The sequence below is a fragment of the Chiloscyllium plagiosum genome, unplaced genomic scaffold, assembly GCF_037043375.1.
Source record: "Chiloscyllium plagiosum isolate Xiang-an unplaced genomic scaffold, Cpla_swu_hap1 HiC_scaffold_17, whole genome shotgun sequence".
NCBI classification, from domain to species: Eukaryota; Metazoa; Chordata; class Chondrichthyes; order Orectolobiformes; family Hemiscylliidae; genus Chiloscyllium; species Chiloscyllium plagiosum.
This window is the reverse complement of record NW_028270155.1, coordinates 76,970,527-76,995,099: the sequence shown is the minus strand read 5'-3', so window position 1 is coordinate 76,995,099 and position 24,573 is coordinate 76,970,527. Positions and strand designations below refer to the sequence as shown.

General features: G+C 43.1%; 1 protein-coding gene across 1 annotated transcript; it reads left to right on the top strand.

Annotated features, from left to right (window-relative positions):
• Nucleotides 1-3,134: 3,134 nt before the first annotated feature.
• On the top strand, nucleotides 3,135-11,512 carry LOC122558646 (uncharacterized). Its single transcript, XM_087995578.1, has 7 exons — nucleotides 3,135-3,189; nucleotides 3,383-3,703; nucleotides 7,086-7,367; nucleotides 9,141-9,254; nucleotides 9,525-9,568; nucleotides 10,261-10,371; nucleotides 11,173-11,512. Exons 1-7 carry the CDS (start codon nucleotides 3,135-3,137, stop codon nucleotides 11,317-11,319), a joined length of 1,074 nt encoding a protein of 357 aa, XP_087851704.1. The 3' UTR covers nucleotides 11,320-11,512.
• Nucleotides 11,513-24,573: the final 13,061 nt, after the last annotated feature.

Sequence of the window (24,573 nt, the reverse complement as noted above, 5' to 3'; positions counted from 1 at the left end):
CTCATCTTTACATAGGCCGCCCTCTTCCATTTAACAAGGGATTCCAATTCCTTATTAAACCACGGCTCCCTCACACGACCCTTTCCTCCCTACCTGACGGGCACATACTTATCAAGGACACTCAATAGTTGCTCCTTGAAACAAGCTCCACATATCAATTACACCCTTGCCTTGAAGCTTACTTTTCCAGGCCACACATCCTAAGTCATGCCTCACAGCATCATAATTTCCCTGCCCCCATCTATAACTCTTGCCCTGTAGTGCACACTTATCCCTCTCCATCACTAGAGTAAAAGTCACCGAATTGTGGTCACTGCCCCCAAAGTGCTCACCTACCTCTAATTCTAACACCTGGCCTGGTTCATTACCCAGAACCAAATCCAGTATGGCCTCACCTCTTGTTGGCCTATCTACATATTGTGTCAGGAAACCCTCCTGCACACATTGGACAAACACTGACCCATCTAACGAACTTGAGCTATAGCTTTCCCAATCAATATCAGGAAAGTTAAAGTCCCCCATAACAACCACCCTATTACTTTCACTCTTACTTGAATCATCCTCGCAATCCTTTCTTCTACGTTTCTAGGACTATTAGGAGGCCTGTAAATAACTCCTAACAGGGTGAGCTCACCTTTCCTATTCCTAACCTCAGCCCAAACTACCTCAGATGGCGAGTCTTCATCCATCGTCCTTTCCACAGCTGTAATACTATCTTTGACAAGCAATGCCACACCTCCCCCTCTTTTACCCCCACCTCTGACCCTACTAAAACATTTAAACCCTGGAACCTGCAACAGCCAATCATGTCCCTGTTCTACCCATGTCTCCGTAATAGCCACAACATCGAAGTCCCAGGTACCAACCCACGCTGCAAGTTCACCTACCTTATTTCGTATACTTCTTGCATTGAAGTATACACACTTCAAACCACTTTCCTGTTTACAGGCACCCTCCTTTGAAAATGATGCCATGTTCCTGCACCCTAAAGCTACAGTCTGGGTTCCCATGCCCCTGCAGAGTTAGTTTAAACCCCCCCCCCCCCCCCCCCCAAGAGCACTAGCAAACCTCCCACCAAGGATACTGGTGCCCCTCAGGTTCAGGTGTAGACCGTCCTGTTTATAGAGGTCCCACCTTCCCCAGAAAGAAGCCCAGTTATCCAAATACCGGAATCCCTCCCTCCTGCACCATCCCTGTAGCCACACATTTAACTGTTCTCTCTCCCTATTCCTCGACTCTCTAACACGTGGCACGGGTAACAAACCAGAGACAACAACTCTGTTCGTTCTAACTCTGAGCTTTCAACCTAGCTCCCTGAAAGCCTGCCTAACATCCTCAGCGCTCCTCCTACCTATGTCATTGGTGCCAATGTGGACCACGACTTCGGGCTGCTCCCCCTCCCCCTTAAGGACCCGGAAAACACGATCAGAGACATCACGTACCCTTGCACATGGGAGGCAACATACCAAACGTGAGTCTCTCTCGTTCCCACAAAACCTCCTATCTGTGCCCCGAACTATCGAGTCCCCAATTACTATTGCTCTGCTCTTCTCCACCCTTCCCTTCTGAGTAACGGGGACAGGCTCCGTGCCAGAGGCCTGAGCCCCGTTACTTGCCCCTGGTAAGTTGTCCCCCCCACAAGTATCCAAAACGGTATACTTGTTCTTGAGGGGAACGGCCGCAGGGGGTCCCTGCACTGGCTGCTTCCTCCCAGTCCCCCTCACTGTCACCCATCTATCCGCCATCTTTGGAGTTACTACTTCCCTAAAGCTCCGATCCATGACCCCCTCTGCCTCCCGAATGATCCTAAGTTCATCCAACTCCAGCTCCAGTTCCCTAACACGGTCTTGGAGGAGCTGGAGATGGGTGCACTTCCTGCAAGTGTTATCAGCAGGGACGTCCATGGCATCCCTCACCTCAAACATGTTGCAAGAGAAGGTTTATGGGTGGCACGGTGGCACAGTGGTTAGCACTGCTGCCTCACAGTGCCAGAGACCCGGGTTCAATTCCCGACTCAGGCGACTGACTGTGTGGAGTTTGCACAATGTCCCCGTGTCTGCGTGGGTTTCCTCAGGGTGCTCCGGTTTCCTCCCACAGTCCAAAGATGTGCAGGTCAGGTGAATTGGCCATGTTAAATTGTCCGTAGTGTTAGGCAAAAAGGGGTACACGTAGGGGTATGGGTGGGTTGCGCTTCGGCGGGTCGGTGTGGCCTTGTTGGGCCGAAGGGCCTGTTTCCACACTGTAAGTAATCTAATCTAATCTCAAAACCGCTTCATTGACTCCTCCTTACTTGGAAATATCTCTGAATGCGATATTCTTGCCACTTTCCAAAATGTGAGCACGTTTGCAACAATTTTATGCTGAAAATTCATTAATCAGAAATGAGTTTGAATAAATCAAGAATAAACCTTGAATTTTGAATGAAACAAAATAAAGAAATTCACAAATGTGCTGCTGACCATTGAATTCCTTCCATCTAGGCTCCCAGCACCTCTTTGGGATTTTACCAGAGAAAACGACCACACCTACATCTCCACCTGTCTTCCACTGTGCAGTTGAAATCGATAGGCCCTACTCATTTTCATCCACCTTATCTCGTCAGTGTATCAGATTCCCTCGGACTGGGTGGCTTTACTGCACCCACATGGCTCTTCTGGGATAAACCCCCGAACAATTGACCATTGACCACACCTTTCTCCCTGTTTTACCTCAACAAAGTCATTCAAGGACATTGCATCCGCTCCAACTGAAAGATCAGGGCATGCATTTCTATTTGATCACCCCCTCTGTCAAATTTCGTCCTGCCGCTGGGACACATCCCCACCGTGCTCCCAACTCCCGTAACTGCCACAGGTCGGACAACACTGAACTCAGACAAGGATTGTCTCAACTTGAAACCTTCCACGTCATGCAAAAATATTTCAAATTCTCTTGGTCACCAATCAGACCTGAGCCATCCTCATCTTGCAACACCTACTTCCGTCCATTTGCTTTAAACAGAACCAATTCATTGAGGTTGTCTCAGACACAGAGTAGATGCCTGAATGCACCAGAGAGTCCCAGATGGTTATAATTTTTCCACCGATTTTCGCTGGCTGTTGCTGTCTTCCTGCTCGAGATCTTCCCTGCCCAAGATGCCTGTGTTCCACGTGCTGTGCTATCTCTCAGCCTTGGGAATAATTTATACAGGTCTATAAATATTGACAGTCATCTAACGGATAGGAATATGAATGGAAATCCCGGGAACTCAAAACTGGAAACTTCGTTTTCATGATTAATTATTTGATCTACTTTCGTTAAGTTTCTTACCCATTATTTTACCTCTTTACCTTTTTCAGGACATGAAACATGAACGACTAATGTTTATATATATTTCTGGTAGATACTGGCGAAACCCCTTTCCCTGTGACTCAAATCCCTGCGTGCCTGCCTGCAGTGGAAGGTGCAAATGTGTCAATGTATTGCTCCATCCCGCTTTTCGATCGCAAAATATCGGTGGATGTCTCTTGGCGGAAAGACGGGCAGACCAAAACTTTGGACCCAACAGCAGACGCAAGGAAAATAATGTTACCGTTCAAGCAAGTATTTTCTGTGTTCCATCTGCTGAATGTGAGCTTTCGCGACTCCGGAATCTATTACTGTAGCATCAGCGTCTTCGGCAGGAAGGCTTCCAATGGGAATGGGACTAAGCTTATCGTACACGGTGAGTGTCACTGAGGAGAAATGGTCAACATTAAATTAGGCAGGTTTCCATCGATAGTAGATAAAAGAGCAGCACGGAGTCTGCTAATAGTTTGGTGCCGCAATGCAAGCTTACTTTTTTTTCAGTTCAAGGAGACATCGACCGAACTTGTGTTGGTGTACATCAGACTTGCCGTCCGCGGTCAATCAAAGCTCGCCAGGCCGTGTAATGTATTTAATCTTGTTTTATACCGACTATTTAAAATCAGATAACGTATCCTAAATAATGCTCCACTTGAGTTAGATAGCTATCGGAAATGAAGTGCATTAGATTTGTCATGGAGTTCAACGTGGAAAGAAGTGTTTTTCTTTTAAAGAGGTAAATGTCAGGTTCTCAAAATCGATTATCAAATAGGTGCAAGTGATCATAAACGGATACAGCGACAGCACGATGTGAGTAATGCACAACGAGAGCAAATAATTATCCTCCAGAAGAGGAACAGGTTTTAGGAAAACATTCCGATGCAAACTAAGGTAGAACGAATTATTAAATGCTGTCTCAGAAATGACGTGCTTCCTTACACTGTCGGATTGGAAGCTTAAATACGAAGAAGTGCTCACTCAAAATTTACCTGAGAAGCAGAGAGTATTATTTGGACTGCTTCTATCGTAAACTTGAAACTAGGAATGTATTTACGCTGTTTCCAAGTATGATTTTGAGGCGATGTTTACGTTCACTTCGAGATTAAATTCACAGGGATATATTTATTTTGGTTAATCCCCAATTTTGTTTGCAACTGTTGATAAATCTTTACATGCCTCATTGTTTGAGTCTCATCTTAAGTCCTGATTTTAAGAAGTGAGTAAAGTTTACTGAACACTTTACCTCGTTATGTTGATGCAACCAGTCTACCTACATGAAGTCGCAGTATGGAAATATTTATGAACAGTGATTTTTTTTCTGAATAATGGATAGGTCCTCGAGGCACTTGCTCAAGTCTGTGCACCAGCTTCAAATGTAACTGGCCTGTTTTGCAAAGCAACTCTGCCTTTGAAATGGATAATGGCATCATCCATACCAGATGTTGGCGTGGGATTGCAACAGGATTTTGTCAATTGAAAATGAGGTTTGGAGGCATGAAGCAAATGATCAATGAGAATATGACTAAACGCAATCCTGAGAAGTGCATGCAAATATCGCATGTTGTTCAAATTCACATTGTGTGAAGAATGTGTGCTCCACTAGGAAACCAACATATTTCCCAAGGGATCGACATGGACTGGGTTGGACAAGGTTCCTTATGGTAGACTGGTTTGCAAGTTTCGATCACACGGAATACAGGGAGATTTAGCCATTTGGATACAGAACTGGCTCAAAGGTAGAGAACAGTGGGTGGTCATGGAGGGTCGCCTTTCAGACTGGAGGCCTGTGACCAGTGGTGTGCCACAAGGATCGGTGCTGGGTCCACTGCTTTTCCTCATTTACATAAATGACTTGGATGTGAACATAGGAGGTAAAGTAAGTAAGTTAGCAGATGATATCAAAATTGCAGGTGCCGTGGACAGCAAAGATCGTTACCTCAGAGAACAACAAGAACTTGATCAGATGGACCACTGGGCAGAAGAGTGGCAGATGGAGTTTAATTAGACAAATGTGAGGTCCTGCATTTTGGAAAAGCAAATCAGGGTAGAACTTATACACATAATGGGAACGTCCTGGTAAATGTTGCTTAACAGAGACCTTGGAGTGCAGGTTGATTGGTGAGGCCACATTTGGAATACGGTGTGATCTCCTTCCTATCGGAAGGATGTTGTGAAACTTGAAAGGGTTCAGAAAAGTTTTACAATGATGTAACCAGGCTTGGAAGATTTGAGCTATAGGGAGAGGCTGAATAGGCTGGAGTTGGTTTCGCTGGAGCGTCAGTGGCTATGGGGTGACCTGATAGAGGTTTATAAAATCATGAGGGGCGTGTTTAAATTAAATAGACAAAGTCTTTTCCCTGGAATGGGGGAGTACAGAACCACAGTGGAAAGTTTTAGGGTGATCGGGGAATAATTTAAAATGGACCTAAGGGGCAACTTTCCACGAGGAGTGTGGTGAGTGTATGGAATAAGCTGTGAGAAGGCTAGTACAAGGCTCGAATGCTAGTGGATGCTTGTACACGTACAACATTTAAAAGCATCTGGGTGGGTGTATGAATAGGAAACGTTTAGAAGGATATGCGATGTCGAAATTCACTCAATATTCGTCGACAGCACCTACAAAGCCCACGGCAGCAGATACATGGCAATATGACCACCTACAACTTCCCTACCAAACCTTTCACCATCCCGATTTTGAAATGTATCACCATTCCCATAATAGTGTCGCTGGGTCAAAATTCTGAAACTCCTTTCTTTGCAACATTACTGGTGCAGGTATACCTCCGTGGGTTGCCGTGGTTCAAGAAGACAGCTTACTACCATCTTCGCAAGGGCAATTGGAAATAGGAAATAGAATATTGAATCGATAGAAACGCCAACATTGCATGTACACCTTTCCTTGAAAAAAGTTAGCTATTTGGCGTCTTTTGAGGGGCGGGGTGGAGCAAACAAAGGAATTCTTGAATTTAGGATGCGATTTTTTTATTGCAGTTTTTAACAGATGCGGGTGGAGGTTGGATTGATCTCAAATGCAAACGTATCTTCGGACAGATAGGTAGAGGGTCAAATTCCAAGCTCAATAATCAAAACGAGATAAAAAAAAAGAATGGGAGTGAAAAATAAATTGGATTAAGCTTGTATTTGTGATAGTGTCACGCTAGTGATAGAAACTGAACGCCCCGTTTTTATCTATCTTCAATCGTCGTTCATTGCGACCAAAATACAAAGACACGACCAGTCCTGGACTTGAGATTGAGGCTTTTGATGAGACCAGTTATAATTAAATGCAAACTGTGGATTGAGAATGTCTGGTGGATCCATTAAGTAGATTCTGGATTCCTGGTATCCAATTGAACCAGTGATTGTTCAATGAACAATAAACTGAGGGTGTTTGGTGGAACTGGTGATTATTTAGTATGGACACTGACTAACTGTGACCACTGTTTATTCAATACAGATTCTGAGCTGCGTGTGCAGAGCACGTGCCTCGTCCAACATTTTGTCTGTTTTGTGCAGGGTTTTGTCCACTCCATTTATCTCCACTTTCTATCTGAATAAAAAAGAAGGAGCGGTTTAACAAGCAAAAATCGATTTCAAGTTTCAGAATTGGAACTTTATTTGTTAACATTATTAGGGTGATTCGAAAAACATTCCCTCCAAAATTCAAAAAACGTCTATGCCTTTTTGACAGGCTGTTCTGTCTTCTGTTCAACCCACGCACAACTTCCGATATTGATTTATTGAATGTTATTGTGTTCCAGTGCCGCCAACCCCGCTGAAGATAACCCGCCTCGACTCGCCCTTCCTCGCTCTCCTCTGCACAACAGCTGGCTTCTTCCCGGGGCAGTTTGAACTCGTGTGGTATAAAAATTTCTCCGAAATCACGTCTGGCATCAACATCAGGAAAATCCTGAACGAAGAGGGTTTATTTCAAGTTTCCAGCGAGCTCAGTCTTCCGGAGAGGGGCTCAGTCTATACCTGCCAGGTTTCTCACGTCGCACTCAGCGTCCCGGCAAACATCAGCGACAAAATTCCGAATCACGGTAAGGGTCACCGGTGTTCCATTTTTGATATACAGAGGACCCTAACATCTGTCATCATTATTAAAATACAAGGGTCCAATCCGTTCCCGGATGCTTGGCGCTTCAGCCAAAGTTAAATACAGATTTGAAGTGTTATGATTCCTGTTGAAGAGCTTTTGCCCGAAACGTCGATTTTCCTGCTCCTCGGATGCTGCCTGACCTGCTGTTCTTTTCCAGCACCACTCTAATCTAGACTCTGGTTTCCAGCGTCTGCAGTCCTTGTTTTTACCGAGTGTTACGAAGCCGTCAGTTCAAAATTGACCACAGACAGCAACCGGCCTGCATTGCATCTGCACTGTGTCCGGGAACCAGCATATCTATAGCCAGTTTCCTCGTCTGATGCGAGGAATCATCCACAAAACTGATGCTAAACACTTTCTTGCTCTCGCGCTCAGTCTGTCTTTCTCTCTCTCTTTCTCTCTCTCCAATTCACTCTTGGTCTTATTGGAAAAATCAAAATTATTCTTTCTCTCTATATTCACCTCCCACTTTCTTGTCCTCCTTATCTCCGTCACCGTAATGCGTCCAACATCTGGCGCCACTCGCTCTCCATTCACTTCCTGGGGATTCCGTGTTTACTGCCTTGGTACGCACCTCAGTTGGTCTGGTCGCTCATTTCTGTTTTTGAAGGCCGTAGGATCAGTTCCCCTTTCGATCCCACCCATAATGGTTTGACCCCGCAGTGCCGAGGCAGTATTGCACAGTTGAAGGTGATGTCTTTCTGGGGCTAAAGTGGGTACTGTAGATGCTGGAGATTAGAGACAAGATTAAAGTGGTGCTGGAAATACACAGCAGATCAGGCAGCATCCGAGGAGGAGGAAAATCTGCTTGAACCGATTGTCCCTTCACACAGGAGCAAAAGATCCAGCACGCCATTTTGCAGAACAGCAAGTAAGCCCTGCGTGAATACTTATCCCCGAAATCCACATCACAGAATCAGATGGTCTGATCACTGTCACATTGGCCTTTCAAAAACAGTGTTCATAATGGATGCTACAATACATATGTTACAACAGCGACTCTACTGCAAAGAAATAGAAATGGATAACAAATGCTACCTCAGCCACCGATACCCACATCCCATGAGCCAATAGTAAAAACCGATGCATTCATCCAGTCTTTTGGCACAAATTCCTTCGGCAAGATTCCACTTGGCAGACTTGTTAGTAAAATTAGATCACGTGGGATTCAGGGAGAGCTGGACAATTGGATACAAAATTGGTTTGACGGGAGGAGACAGGGTGGTGGTAGAAAGTTGCTTTTTGGACTCGAGTCTTGTGACCAGTGGTGTCCCGCATGGATCAGGGCTGCGTCCAGTGCTTGTTATTTATCGAAATGGTTGGGATAAGAATATATGAAGCATGGTTAATAAATGATGGGCACAGGGTCAATTCTTCGGCCTGCTTGAATGACGTGTGGAACGAGGAAGAGATCTTTACACCTGGTAAATACACACTAATTCGCGGAGGGAAAACAAACAATGCTTTATATTCATTAAGTCAAATACGGTCATTAATCTGAACACGTGCTGGTGCTTTCGAAATGGATAGGCGCATTTTTGGTTCAATTAGTTGGTCGATACAGGGACAACGGAGCCTCGCGTTCGGTGATAAGCATCAGGAATGTGGCAGAGACGGATTTAATGTAAGTGTAGTCTGTTACCTGGAGTTGTCGAATACGTTGTATCATCTGCTTTTAAAAATGCTAACATTCCACTTTCTCTGTCCCCTATAGGTAACCAAGACCGTACTTTCTCTTACGCCTTAGTCTTTGGTTGTGCTGCAGGCGGGATTATGATTTTAGTTCTGGGAATTGTCTTCAAGGGGTGCAAATCAGACAGAACAACTGGTGAGATGTGAACTTTTCCTGATTCTGTCCTGGGCTTTCACCTCTTGTTACATTTCACTGCTGCAGTAGGAGAGAAAGGGGACGGGCAGTCTGGAATGAAATTTTCAAGAGCAGTGCGCATAATGTGCCGCTCATCTCATACAGAGAAACAGCAGAATATTAGCGTTCGGCGAGCCTGCTCACTTTGTTTCAATGGTGGTTAATTTCTTGCGGACATGTGGTACATTGTGAAAATGATCATGTGTGTAATGCCATTCGATTCTCTGACAGGCAACGCGATTGCTGAGGACATGAACAGCCAATTTGAGGAACAGGTCAGTTTCTATTTATGACAATGAGAACGAAACTGTGAGTGGGATGTTGTCTACATACGGGTAATTTATATCCATACTCCAGGAATCTCAGACGTACTCCTTCGACCGCGCGCATATCGAGTTCACGGTGCCCCCAGTGCATCACTGTAATATGAACACGAGACAGTGATTCATTGGGACAATGATGTCGAGTCCAGACGAGACGGCAGTCCTCTAAGACAGTTTTAAATGTTTGCGTTTTGTTCGGATCAGTTGGCCTGCTCTTCAGTCAGGAGCAGAGGCACAGCTCGATTTGTGATTGCCCAATATTCCCATCCCCAAATCTCTGACCGTGTTTGTGAGAGTTGACTGCCCTGGGCGGGATTCCGACCTGCTCCTAGCTTTAAACTCCGAGCAAAGATAGGGATAGTCTGAAAACAGCAAACTCAGAACTTACGCTACCTATTCAGCATTGCGTGCGCCAGTTCGAGTCCACTCGGCCAGAATAATTTATCTTAACTTCGGTTGTGAATGAATGTTCCAATGAACGGGTGGGAAGCAAGAGCTGCAGTCCTTACCATGGCTATCGTATCATCGGTGTTATTTACAACTCTAACCTGCACGAACTGACCACAACCAATCTGTTATGCTATTGACTGCAACATTTTTTTTAAACTTGGTGGCTAATATTTCTGCAAAACAATATTTCTCAGATCAATCGGGACAGAGAAGCAGTGAGTCCGATTTATGCTGCTCTCCACTTCAGCGGAGAGAGGAAACCTGCAAAACTGCGAACGGAGCAAGAGAGCTTCGTGTATGCGCAGGTACTGTCATGAAAATTAACCATCGGTTTTCCAATAGGGACCGCTCTAACACACGTCTGACCTCAGTCATGTATGATTTGGAGATGCCGGTGTTGGACTGGTGTGTACAAAGTTAAAAATCGCACAACCCCAAGGTTATAGTCCAACAAGTTTAATTGGAAGCACTAGCTTTCGGAGCGCCGCTCCTTCATCAGGTGGTTGTGGAGTACACAATTGTAAGACACAGAATTTATAACAAAAGTTTACAGTGTGATGTAACTGAAATTACACATTGCAAAATACTTTGATTGTTAAGTCTGTCATCTTTTAGCATGACATTGTTTCGTTACTTTCATATGCAAATCACAAAACTTTGTTTTAAAGTTACATTCTCATGTTAACTTTAACAATTAGTGTCAGCCCAGATTGGTGTTTCAGTTACAACTGATTGGTGATTCCTGAAGAAGTTGCTTGTGCCCGAAACGTCGATTCTCCTTTTCCCTGGATGCTGCCTGACCTGCTGCGCTGTTCCAGCAACACATTTTCAGCTCTGATCTCCACCATCTGCAGACCTCACTTTCTCCCCGTTTCAGTTACATCACACTGTAAACTTTTACTATAAATTCTATGTCTTACAATTGTGTACTCCACAACCACCTGATGAAGGGGCGTCGCTCCGAAAGCTAGTGCTTCCAATTAAACCTGCTGGACTATAACCTGGTGTTGTGTGATTTTTAGCTTAGTACTGTACACCGACAGCCTGAATAATTTTATTGAAGTGGTTGGCATAAACTACTTACATTTCATTGTTTTATTACACAGACAAAGCACCGGACAGATGGCGAACTGACCTACGCGTCTTTGAATCTCACCGCTTCCGAGAAAACTGCAGGAAAACCGAAGGAAAAGCAGGCGGAGTATGCAGAGGTCAAAATAAACCAGGGAAGCGGAAACTCCTGGATTCCATGAACTCCAATAATGTTCAGTGATATTACAGTTGCAGAAGAGTTGCTTTCGTTTTGTCTATTTGAAAACGACAACAAACTAGTGGTGATGGGTTGATTGTGAATGATACTTTAATCGATGGTGAATTCTAACTGCTGAACCTTTGTTTATTCTTGAAATTCTTCTATTCCTGTAAAAGCAATGGAATAAATCCATATTGTCATTGTGATAAATGGGACTGAAGAAAATATTGAATCATTGAATCCCGACTGTGTGAAAGCAGGCCATTCGGTCCATAGAGTCCACACTGACCCTCCGAAATGCATCCCACCCAATCCCTGTAAACCTGCTTTTCCCATTGCCAATCCACCTTGCCTGCACAGGAGGAAATCGGAGCACGGGGCGGAAACCTACGCAGACATGGGAGAATGTGCAAACTCCACACAGATAATAACTGAGGGTGAAATCCAACCTTGATTCTTGGCGTTGTGAGCCCGCAGTGTTCCCCCTTGCTTAGTCAAATTGTAGTCAAAACTAAAAATCCAAGACACAAGGTTCTCGTCCAACATGTTTATTTGAAAGTACAAGCCTTCGGAGCACTGTTCCTTGTTGGACTCTAATCGAGTGTCGTGTGATTTTCAATTTTGTACACCTCTGTCCAACACCGGTATCTTCACATCAAAATATAGTGAATCGGACTAGTTAATTATGAGATACTATTGCTGAGCAATCTATGTTAATGTCTACATAGGAACTGAACAGGTCGACGCCGCACTTGATGTTCTGGACGAATTTCCACGATCCTGCCCTACTTCACAAAACCCAATGCAATAGCCTTCTATTAATGTCTCCCTCATGAACTTGTCCAGGTTCCTCTAAATCTATTCCGAAGTCCATTCATTCTTTGTGACGGCGAATAACACATTCTAAACCTTTCCTGGGTGTTTTATTTCCTCCAAACCTTTTTTTCTAATTAGCGACTTTTTTTGTTTCCAACTTCTATTTCCCACACCGCCCATAAATGCAAATATCTCCTTTAAGCCAACTCAATTAATACATTTTTACAAACGTAATACAATCTATTAAAAGGACTAAGAACAGAGTAGGTCATTCATTATAACCTTTGACGATAATTATCTCAGACACTCTCCTTATAAGTCATGATTACCTGAATGCCCATAAAAGAATGCATGTCTGTCTTGAATAGACAAAATAACGTTTCTTTCACTTTTAATGATAGCCAGACGTCTTAGATAGTTTATAAACAAACAAAGATACTTCGCAGGATGGTGGATATAGCAATATAGGAGCAATTCCTATGGTGAACTATACACATTCCTGTTAGGTTGAGGAGTCCAAAGATCTACAACACCTTGAGGGAAGGAACTTCTCCTCATCTCGATCAGTCCCTTTTTGAGAATAAGTGTTTTTGTCCTTAACTAAGAACAATAACTTCCTACATTAACTTCACTAAGGTCATGATTTGATTATTTTTACATCTTCCAATGAGATGGCGTCTGGTTAAAGTTATTTAGTACTCTTATGAAGTAAACCTTGCTGCACAGAAGAATTCTCTGAAACCACGCGTGAATCTAAAAAACATTTGGTGTATGGTTTTCAAAACAAAGGTAGGCTTTCTTTAGTACAGAAATCAAAATTGTAACCTATACATTTCTGAGATGAGAACATCAATCTCCCCTGATGATATTATATCATTACCCAAGATTCCGAGCAGGAGTCTCAATCCTTCTTCATCGTTCGTTCAACATATAGATCATCAAGGAATGAAAAAATAAATGTGTGAGACAACTTGACTTGGAATCTATAACGTAGAAGTGATTAGTGAGCCACAGCAACCAAATGGCACTGGTAACCAATGCTACCGTGTTAAAGGGTTTTCAGGTAAGCTTGGGTAAACGTGACCTGAATGATTAAAACAACATAGGTTTCCTGTAGTGAGGAAACAGATCATTTGGCTCAACAAGTCCACGCCGATCCTCGAAAGAGTATCCTATCCAGACCCATTACCTTACATTTCCCCGAATAATGCACCAAGCCTACACATCCAAACACACCATGGGTAATTTAACCTAGCCAATTCACCTAACCTGCACATCTTTGGACTGTGGAAGGAAACCCACACAGACGCAGGGAGAATGTGCAAACTTCACACAGATAGTCACCCGAGGCTAGAATCGAACCAGAGTTCCTGACGCTATAAAGCAGCTGTGCTAACCACTGAGCTACTGTGCAGCCACCAGGGCAATGATAGAGAACATTCCGAAAGGCAGTCAAATCGTGTGAACATGATTAACAAGACAGGGAATAATTTCAGGCTGCGGCGGAAGTTGTATGCAGGTCACTAGATATTGTAAAGTGATGTTTTCTCTGAAACAACCAACAGTGCGACAAGATCATCATCCCAGCTTTTGTGCATAGATCAGAGCAGTGGTTTTCACGGGAAGTTTAATGTTCGCATAGCTTAGGATAAGCAGACAGATGTATTAGCAGAAGGTAATGAGCAGCATCAGTTGTTAGTTTTAATAAAGCTGGTGAATTTAAATTCAACGTTTTGCTTGCATTCCTTCAGCCTTTGCACTGAGCGTTAACGCTGGTCAAAAATGTCTTAATGGCAAGTCATGGCGCTAGTAGCTATGCTGCTGCATTCGTGTTGGTAGGAAATAGGTTCAATTTACATCACAACTGATAGTGAAACTGAAGTTAAATATGCATTTCAAATACAAAGGCTGCTGTAGTGGTGGTATTCTAACCGCTGTTGACTGTCTTAAATAAAATAAAAAATTGTGTGTTCACTAATATACTCTGAGAAAGTAACTCTGCCATCCTGCTTTGATCTATTTCCTCTTCAATCCCAATTTCCAGTCTGCATTTGTCATTGTTTTTTCTCCTATCTTTACCTGAGAGGCAGCAGTGCGAACCCCTGAGCCATCGTGCTGCCCTCTGGGACACAGTTTGCGTGTTGTCAATGGTAGTCAACCACAAGCACAGGCTCAGCTCGATTCTGTGCTTCTGTAATATTCTCATCCTCAAATCTCTGAGCGAACTCTGAGTGTTGGCTGGCGCTACTTCTGAGGGAGATTCCGACCCCCTCCTAATGCCACACTGTCAGTTGAAAGTTGCGTCATATGAAACAAGGAAACGCAGAACTTGCCTTAACTAGCGCATGCGCCTGCTCGAATTCCAATCGCCCAGGATAATTTTGGTGAATTTGGGTAGTAAATGAATATTTCCGTGAACGGGTCGGAATAAGAGCTGCTGTGCTTGCCACTGGTGATCACACAGCCCTGATATGCTCTTACTGATCACCCCCCAACATGTAATACTATTGTGTTTAAAGTACATTTTTTCAAACTTCACCCATGGCGAAAGTTTCTGCAAACTTCTGCCGAGATCAAACGCGACAGAGGCAGTGAATTCGATTTATGCTGCTCTCAACTTCAGCGAACCGAGAAAAACCGGGAAACCGTTAATGGAAGAAGAGAGAGTTGTCTCTGCACAGGTACTGTATTGAAAATTAACAGTCGGTTCCAACCCGGACCAGTCTGACATAAATCCGACCTCAGTAATGTACACCGACAACCTGAATGGCTTTATTAAACAGAGTAAGAAGACTTCCTCATATTTCATTGTTTCTCACGCAGGCAAAGCACCCGGACAGTTGGTGAACTGACGTATGCCTCTTTGAATCTCACCACTTTCGAGCAAAGGGCAAGACGAAAACAGTGGAAGGAGCAGGCGGAGTATGCAGAAGTCAAGATGTGCAAGGGAAGCGGAAACCCCTGGATTCCATGAACTCCAACAATGTTCAATGATATTACAGTTACACAGGGAAGTTGTTTTAGTTGAATACTAACGGCAACTTTATGCGTTAGGTTGCTCATGGACATGGTGGGCGGCACGGTGGCACAGTGGTTAGCACTGCTGCCTCGCAGCGCCAGAGACTCCGGGTTCAATTCCCGCCTCAGGCGACTGACTGTGTGGAGTTTGCACGTTCTCCCCGTGTCTGTGTGGATTTCCTCCGGGTGCTCCGGTTTCCTCCCACCATCCAAAGATGTGCAGGGTCAGGTGAATTGGCCATACTAAATTGCCTGTAGTGTTAGGTAAGGGGTAAATGTAGGGGTATGGGTGGGTTTCGCTTCGGCGGGTCGGTGTGGACTTGTTGGGCCGAAGGGCCTGTTTCCACACTGTAATCTAATCTACACTGTCACTGAATGGAAGTGGAAGTGGGAGTTGTAACAAAAGCTAGATCCTGACAATTAAACTTTTTTGTTTTATTTTGAGCAAATCTCACGAATCTGCAAAAGCAAGAGAATCAATGTATTTCTGTCACGGTTTTTAAATGGGAACGAAAAGCAGTGAAGACCGCTGTCCAGTCACGTGTTATTTACTTGTTATTCACTATTCGCATTACTTAGCGGTTAATCTTGTTGTTTACTGAACTGGAACTGAATAGGCCTCAGTCACAGTTTATGTTCTACACAAACATCCTCCCACCCTGCGTCACAAATCACAATGCGATAATCTTCTATTAATATCTCTGCAGGTGGTGGGTTCTTTGTGAACTATACTGTGATTGATGGAAGTTGGTGGAAGGTGCAGGCAATGTAACCGTTGCTAGCCCCTGGCAAATGAACCTTAGTTTAGTCTTGAATCTTTCGATTCCTGGACAAGCAATGAAACAAATACTTTACTGGCATACATTTCAAATGGGAATGCAGAATATTGAAGACCATTGTCCTGTTAGATTTTAGTTGATCAGACGATTTACTTGGTCAGTCACGTCGCATAGCATTGCTTAGCGGATGATCTTAATCTTTACAGCACGGAACCCAACAGGACTAAGCCATTTTGTATGCTCCACACCATCATCCTCCCAACTGACTTTACTTCGCAAACTCCAATGCAATAGCGTTCTATTAAGGGATACCTCGTGAACTGGTCTGGATTTACCTTAAATCCATCTTCATGTCGATCCGTTCCTTGTGATGACGTATTACACATCCTATACATTCTCGAGGTGCTGTGCTTTCGCCTGAACGTATTTATTATTTTTATTAGCCTCTCTCTTTTGTTTATGGCCTCTAACTTCACTGTTGTCCATATGTGCAAATAGCTACTGCGTGCCCAGTCCGTTAATGTTTTGTTTTCATTTAATACAATATATCAACAGGAATAAGAATGAGACTACGCTATTTGTTCGGATGTTTAATGATAATCACCTCTATTCCATCTTTTTACATTTTCTGCACATTCCATGATTCCCATAGTATACCCAACCATGAATCCTTATCTGTCTTGAATAGTTGAATTCGTGCGTAATTTTCACAATAATTAGATGTGTCAGGTGCTTTTCAAACAAGCAAAAAAACTTAGCAGGATGGTCCATGTTGCCATTTAGAAGTGTCCTCTATGCTGAGAAAATCATATTCCTCTAACGTAGAAGCTTCTACTTTGGGTGGGGTGGGGGGTGGGGGAGGAACAGCTGCTCATCCGGGCCCTGAATGAGCAGCTCTTTTAGAGATCAAGTTCCGTTCTTCCCCAAGAGCAAAAACTTGCAACATGAATTAAGCTGATGAAGTTATTCTTGTTTACACCTTCAATGATTTCGCCTTGGATTATACTAATTTCCGGGGAATATAGATTTATGAATTAAATCTTGCTCAATTCAATAGTATTCTGATATCGCGAGTGAATCGAAACAGCATGCAGTACACGGTTTTCAAACCAACAATTTCGTTAGTAAAGAAATCAAAATTGAACACAATATACTGAGTGTTGTCTTACTGGGCCAGTGCACAGATGTATAAAATCTATTCAATTATTTGCAATTATTTCTGTCTAATAAAATTTAATGCGATCCGATTCTCTGTTTATTTACTGTGCTGGAATTTAAATTTATTGTAGTTTCTCTACAGGCCTCCAAGTAACAGTGAAACACGATCTTCCCATTACAGAACAACTGAAGAATTTTTTACTATTCATCCTTAATAATTTCAAAACGTATAGCTTCACATTTCACAAAATGTACTCCAGCGATGTACCATTCTTCCCTAATAATTCAACCTGTCCACAGATTGAAAATATGGATTTATTATTAGAGGTTAGTTCATATCAGTCACTGATAGAGCTAATGCTGGAAATAGCTGTGTCTCTAGCACAAACGCCTGTGATGATGCATTGGTAAAAGCCCAACCACGAATGAAAATACTTCCGTTTTCTGATTTCCGTCTGTTGAGCAATATTCAATTTGTGGTGATAAGTAATCTCATGAGCGAAATGATTTACCATATAATAAGTTATTACTGGATGTATTTATGGAAATAGAATAAAATGTCGCCACAATTAATCCGGCAACATTGTAATCATATGAATTATAAAATAAGTACTAATGCATACAAAGTTAAGACGAATTTCATTTTTTTGTTCCAGCCATGACTTCTGGATTTCATAAAAGGCTACAGGAACGCGCCTTACCATACAGCCGTCTGAGCTGGACCAGAGACAAGGAGGAAGCACGCTGAAGCACCCTCGGCATTCCCTCCCCAGAATTGACCAGACCCAGAATGCTGCCTCTGCCAAAAGCCGTTCCCGATGCTGCAATACAGAGGAGGAAGCACACTGAAACAGCCCCGCATCTCCACACACCACACCCCACCCGACTTACTCACAGGATGCACAACGACGCCTCTGCCAAAGCTGCCTCGTCGCTACCAACACTCCAGCCGCCCCCATATCGGGGAGACTGTTCCTGCCTCAATGACTGAGGCTCATTCTCAATTTCCGAGGATCGATTAACTCCATCGCAGTTGCAGACGCCGCCGAAGCATCAGAGGAAAAGAACCAACCCCAATCCATCGAAGCCGGAATAGTTGCTCAACCATCGTCACCAGGAGTGAACGGGATCCGCCACTCAACAACTCCCGGCAACTTCTCTCCACCAAGGAGCAGCCACAGAAAGAAGAAAAATTGAATTTGATTTCAAAATTAAATGGAGAAAAATAAAAATTACAAGAAGGATGTGGTCAGTCACGGCCCCTGACATCTTGATCATTGAAAGAAATCGACTCATAGAGTCGTAGAGTCAATAGCGCATGCCGACCAAAATGTCAATCAACTGGAACCCATTTCCATGCACTTGGCCCAGATCTTCTAAGAATGTCCTAACCATGTATTTGTCCAAATGCATCTTAAATGTTATTAATGTACCTGCCTCAACCACTTCTGCTGTCAGCTCATTCCATATGAGCACCACATTCGCTGTAAAAAGGTTGCCCCTCGGGTTCACTTTTATTCTTTACCCTCTAAGCGTAAAGTGATGCCCTCTAGTCTGCAATTCGCCAACCCTGGGAAAAAGACAGCTTATTCACCCTATCCATGCTCCTTTTGATCTTGTACACTTCAAAAAACCCTTCAGTCTCCTTTGTTATAAAGTAAAAAGTCCTAGCTTGGCCAACGTCTCCCTACAAGTCAGACAGTTGAGCCTTGTAAACATTCTTGCAAATTTCTTCTGCACTCTTTCTAGTTTAATAACATCCTCCCTATAACAACGTGACCAAAACTGAACACAATACGCCAAGTCAACCTCAACAACGTCCTATACAACTGCAACATAATTTCCCAACTTTTATAATTTCCCAACTGTGCCACCGTTAGCACTGCTACCTCACAGCGCCAGAGACCCGGGTTCAACATGAAACTCTTACCTTGATTTGACTTCCCAAAATGCAAGACCTCACATTTATATTAAACCCCATTTGTCATTTCTTAGCCTAGTTTCACAGCTGACCAACATCCTGCCACAATTTCTAATAACCTTCCTCACTGTGCACTATACTGCCTATGTTAGTGTCATCCACAAACTTACTAATCGTGTCGTGTACATTCTTGTCCAAATCGTTGATATCAATAACAAACGGTAATGGACCCAGCACCGAACCCTGAGGCACTCCACTAGTCACAATCCTCCAGTCCGACAAACATCCTTCCACTATTACCCTCAGCTTCCTACCATCGAGCCAATTGTGTATCCAATTTGCCTGCTCCCCCTGGATTCCGTGCCATGTGACATTCTAGAGCAACTTACACCGTGAAACCTCATCAAAGGCCTTACAGAAATCCATATAGACTATGTTTACCACCCTGCCTTCGTCACTTGCTGGTCACTTCAAAAAAACTCTATATTTGCGATGCAGGATCTCCCACGCACAAAAGCCATGTCGATGATCCTTAATAAAACCCTAACATTGAGTCATTGAGACGTACAGCATGGAAACAGACCCTTTGATCCAACTAGTCCATGCCGACCAGTTATCCCAACCCAATCTACTCCCACCTGCCAACACCCTGCCCCATCCCTCAAAACTCTTCCTATTCGTATACCCATCCCAATGCCTTCTGAATGTTGCAATTGTACTAGCTTCCACCACTTCCCCTGGTAGCTCATTCCATACACGTACCACCCTTTGTGTGAAAACGTTGCCCCTTAGGTCTCTTTTATATCTTTCCCGTATTACCCAAAACCTGTGTCCTCTAGTCCTCGACACCCCACCCCAGCGAAGATACTTTGTCTATTTATCGTATCCATGCCCCTCATGATTTTATAAACCTTGGAAAGGTCACCCCTCCGCCTCCGTCGCTCCAGGGAAAACAGCCGCAGCCTATTCAGCCTCTCCCTATAGCTCAAATTCTCCATGCCTGGCAACATCCTTGCACATCTTTTCTGAAGCCTTTCAAGTTTCACAGCATCCGTCCTATAGGAAAGAGACCAGAACTGCACGCAATATTACAAAAGTGACCTAACCAATGTCCTGTATAACCGCAACATGACCTACAAATGCATGCATATCTTATCCCTCAGAATCTTTTCAAGTAACGTAACCACCACAGATGTTAGGCTTACTGGTCTATAGTTCCCAGGTTTTTCTTTGAGGCCCATCTTGAATAAGGGCACAACATTCACAACCCTCTAGTCTATCCAGACCTCACCTGTGACTATAGAAGATGCAAAAATATTAGCCAGAGATGTAAAAAAAAAGCATTCTGGCTTTTTTTTTTGTTGACAGTGCCTTGTGGTTGATCAGAAGCCATACAGCTCAACAAGCTTAATAATCTCTGCGATTTAGTTACACTGATTCTAAGATTTTTTTTTTCAAAATGCTTGGAGTTTTTTTTAATGCATTCACTACCAGTCTTTGCTTTTCCAACTATATGTAATCCCTGTCCCTCAGGATTCCCTCCAATAACTTGCCCACCACTGATGTCAGGCTGACTGCTGTCTAGTTCCCTGGCATTTCCTTGCCACATTTCTAAAATAGTGGCACCACTTTAGCTAACCTCCAGTCTTCCGGCACCTCGCCAAATATCTCAACATGTTTCCCAACAATCGCTGCCCCAGCTTCCCACAGAATTCTAGGTATACCTAATCAGATCCTGGGGATTTATCGACTTTTATTCGTTTCCAGACATCCAACACCTGCTCCTCTGCAATATGGACATTTTTAAAGATGCCACAGTCTATTTGCACACGTTCTATATCTTCCACAGTAAACACTGATGCAAAACATTTATTTCGTATCTACCCCATCTCCCGCGGTTCCACACATAGGCTGCCTTACTGGCCTTTGAGAGGTCCTATTCTCTCCCTAGTTACCCTTTGCCCTTAATGTATCAACAAAAAAAAGTTCGAATTCTCCTTCATTCAATTTGCCAAAGCTATCTCAAGTTCCCTTTTTGCCTTCCTGATTTCCCTCTTAAGTATACACCTGCTGGGGCTGTTTTCCCTGGAGAGTCAGAGGCTGAAGGGTGACCTTATAGAGGTTTATAAAACCATGAGAGGAATGGATAGAGGAAATAGACAAAGTATTTCCCTCGTGTGGGAGAGTCCAGAACTTGAGGGGAACGGTTTAGGGTGAGGGGGAAAATATAAAAGAGACCTACAGGGCAAACCTTTCACGCAGAGGCTGGTACATGTATGGAATAAGCTGCCAGATCAAGTGATGGAGGCTGGAAGAATTACATCATTTAAAAGGCATCTGGATGAGTATATGAATAGGAAGGGTTTTGAGGGATATGGGCCAAGTGCTAGCAAATGGGACGAGCTTAGATTAGGAAAATTGGTTGACGCAGATAAGTTGGACTGAAGGGTCTGTTTCCGTGCTGTCCATCTCTATGACTCTATGACCCTATAACCTTCTCATCTAATAATGGCATCAACAAGAAAAATAGCGGCTTTATCAATACGGTTTTTCATATATAAGTCTTCGTTGACCCTGTCTCATCATCTTGTAGCTTTCCAAACGTCTAGTTAAAACAGTCTCAAAAACCAGTTTAGCAATTTCCTAACACGACGCCAAGCTACTCTAGTTCGTGGTTCTTTGTTTTCTCAACTCTTTCCTGAACGACGTACCCTTCCACTTCCCACTCACCCCCCAAAACCCCTCACAAGCCCAGCAACGACTAATCATTTTCATGAAGAGCGGGGTTTTGTTTGAAACATTGAAAGCCAATCAAACATTAAGAATAATTTTGGTAAACTTGGGTTGTAAATGAATGTTTCTATAAGAGCTGCTGTGCTTGGCACCGGTGATCACACAGCCCTGATATGCTCTTACTGATCACCCCCCAACATGTAATACTATTGTGTTTATAGTACTTTCTTTTTCAAAATTCACGTGTGGCGAAAGTTTCGGCAAACTTCTCCCCAGATCAAACGCGACAGAGAGGCAGTGAGTCCGATTTATGCTGTTCTCAACTTCAGCGAACCGAGAAAAATCAGGAGACCGCTAACGGAGGAAGAGAGAGTTGTCTATGCGCTGTACTGTATTGAAAATTAACAGTTGGTTCCAACCGAGATCGCTCAAACACAAATACGATCTCAGTAATGTTCACCGACAACCTGAATGGTTTTACTAAACAGAGTAAGAAGACTTCCTCATATTACATTGTTTACCACGCAGACTAAGCACGGGACAGTTGGTGAACTGATGTATGCGTCTTGAAATCTCACCACTTTCGAGAAAAGGGCAAGACGAAAACAATGGAACGAGTATGCAGAAGTCAAGATGTGCAAGGGAAGCGGAAACCCCTGGATTCCATGAACTCCAACAATGTTCGATGAAATTACAGTTATTCAGGGAAGTTGTTTTAGTTGAATACTAACAGCAACTTTATGCAGTAGGTTGCTCATGGACTACACTGTCACTGAATGGAAGTGGAAGAAGGAGTGGGAGTTGTAACGAAAGCAAGATCCTGACAAATAAACTTTTGCTTTATTTTGTGCAAACCTCACGAATCGTGCAAAAGCAAGAAAATCAATGTCCTTCTGTCACGATTTTTAAATGGGAGCGAAAAGCAGTGAAGACCGCTGTCCAGTCACGTGTTATTTACTTGTTATTCACTATTCGCATTACTTAGCGGTTAATCTTGTTGTTTACAGAACTGGAACTGAATAGGCCTCAGTCACAGTTTATGTTCTACACAAACATCCTCCCACCCTGCGTCACAAATCACAATGAGATAATCTTCTATTAATATCTCTGCAGGTGGTGGGTTCTTTGTGAACTATACTGTGATTGATGGAAGTTGGTGATGGTGATTGAGTTGGTGGAAGGTGCAGGTTATGTAACTGTTGCTCGCCTCTGGCAATTGAACGTTAGTTTAGTCTTCAATCTCTAGATTCCTGCAAAAGCAATGGAATAAATGCCTTACTGGCATACATTTCAAATGGGAATGCAGAATGTTGAAGACCATTGTCCAATTAGATTTTATTTGATCAGACGATGTACTTGGTAAGTCATGTCGCATAGCATTGCTTAGCGGATGATCTTAATCTTTACAGCACGGGAACCCAACAGGACTAAGCCATTTTGTATGCTCCACACCATCATCCTCCCAACTCACTTTACTTCACAAACTACAACGCAATCGTGTTCTATTCAGGGATACCACGTGAACTGGTCTGGATTTACCTTAAATCCATCCTCACGTCAATCCATTCATTGTGATAACGAATTACACACCCTATACATTCTCTAGGTGTTGTGCTTTCGCCTGAACGTATTTATTATTTTTATTAGCCTCTCTCTTTTGTTTATGGCCTCTAACTTCACTGTTGTCCATATATGCAAATATCTACTGCGTGCCCAGTCCGTTAATATTTTGTTTAAATTTAATGCAATATATCAAAAGAAATAAGAATGAGACTACCCTATTTATTCGGATATTTGATGATAATCACCTCCATTCCATCTTTCTACATTTTCAGCACATTCCATGATTCACATAGTATACCCAAAAATGTATACTTATCTGTCTTGAATAGTTCAATTTGTGGGGTATTTTCACAATACTTAGATGTGTCAGATGCTTTTGAAACAATCCAAAAAATGGAGCAGGATCGTCCACCTTGCCATTTAGAAGTGTCTTCTATGCTGAGAAAATCATATTCCTCTAACGTAGAAGCTTCTATGGACCTTACAACACTGTGGGTGGGGAGGGGGTTGGGGGAGGAACAGCTGCTCATCCGGGTCCTGAATGAGCAGCTCTTTTAGAGATCAGGTTCCATTCTTACCCAAGAGCAAAAACTTGCAACATCAATTAAGCTGATGAAGACATTTTTGTTTTCACTTTAATGATTTCGCGTTGGATTATACTAATTTCCGGGGAATATAGATTTATGAATTAAATCTTCCTCAATAGAATAGTATTCTGACATCGCGAGTGAATCTAAAAAGCATGCAATGCATAGTCTTGAAACTGGGAATTTCGTTAGTAAAGAAATCAAAATTGAAAAGAATACACTGAGTGTTGTCTTACTGAGGCAGTGCACAAATGTATAAAATCTTCAATTATTTGCTGTTATTTCTGTCTAATAAAATTTAATGCAATCCGATTCTCTGTTTACTTACTGTGTTGGAATTTTTATTCATTGTAGCTTGTCTACAGGCCTCCCAGGTTACAGTAAAGCGCGATCTTCCCATTACATTCCAACTTAAGAAAGTTTTGCTATTCATTCTTAATCATTTCAAAATGGTGTAGCTTCACATTTCACACAATGTACTCCAGCGATACCGTTCTTCTCCATTAATTCAACCTGTCCACTGATTGAAAATATGGATTTAATATTAGAGGTCACTTCATATCAGTCACTGATAGAGCTTATGCTGTAAATAGCTGTGTCTCTAGCACAAACCCCTGTGATGATGCATTGGTAAATCCCAGCCACGAATGAAAATACATCCATTTTCTGCTTTCCATTTG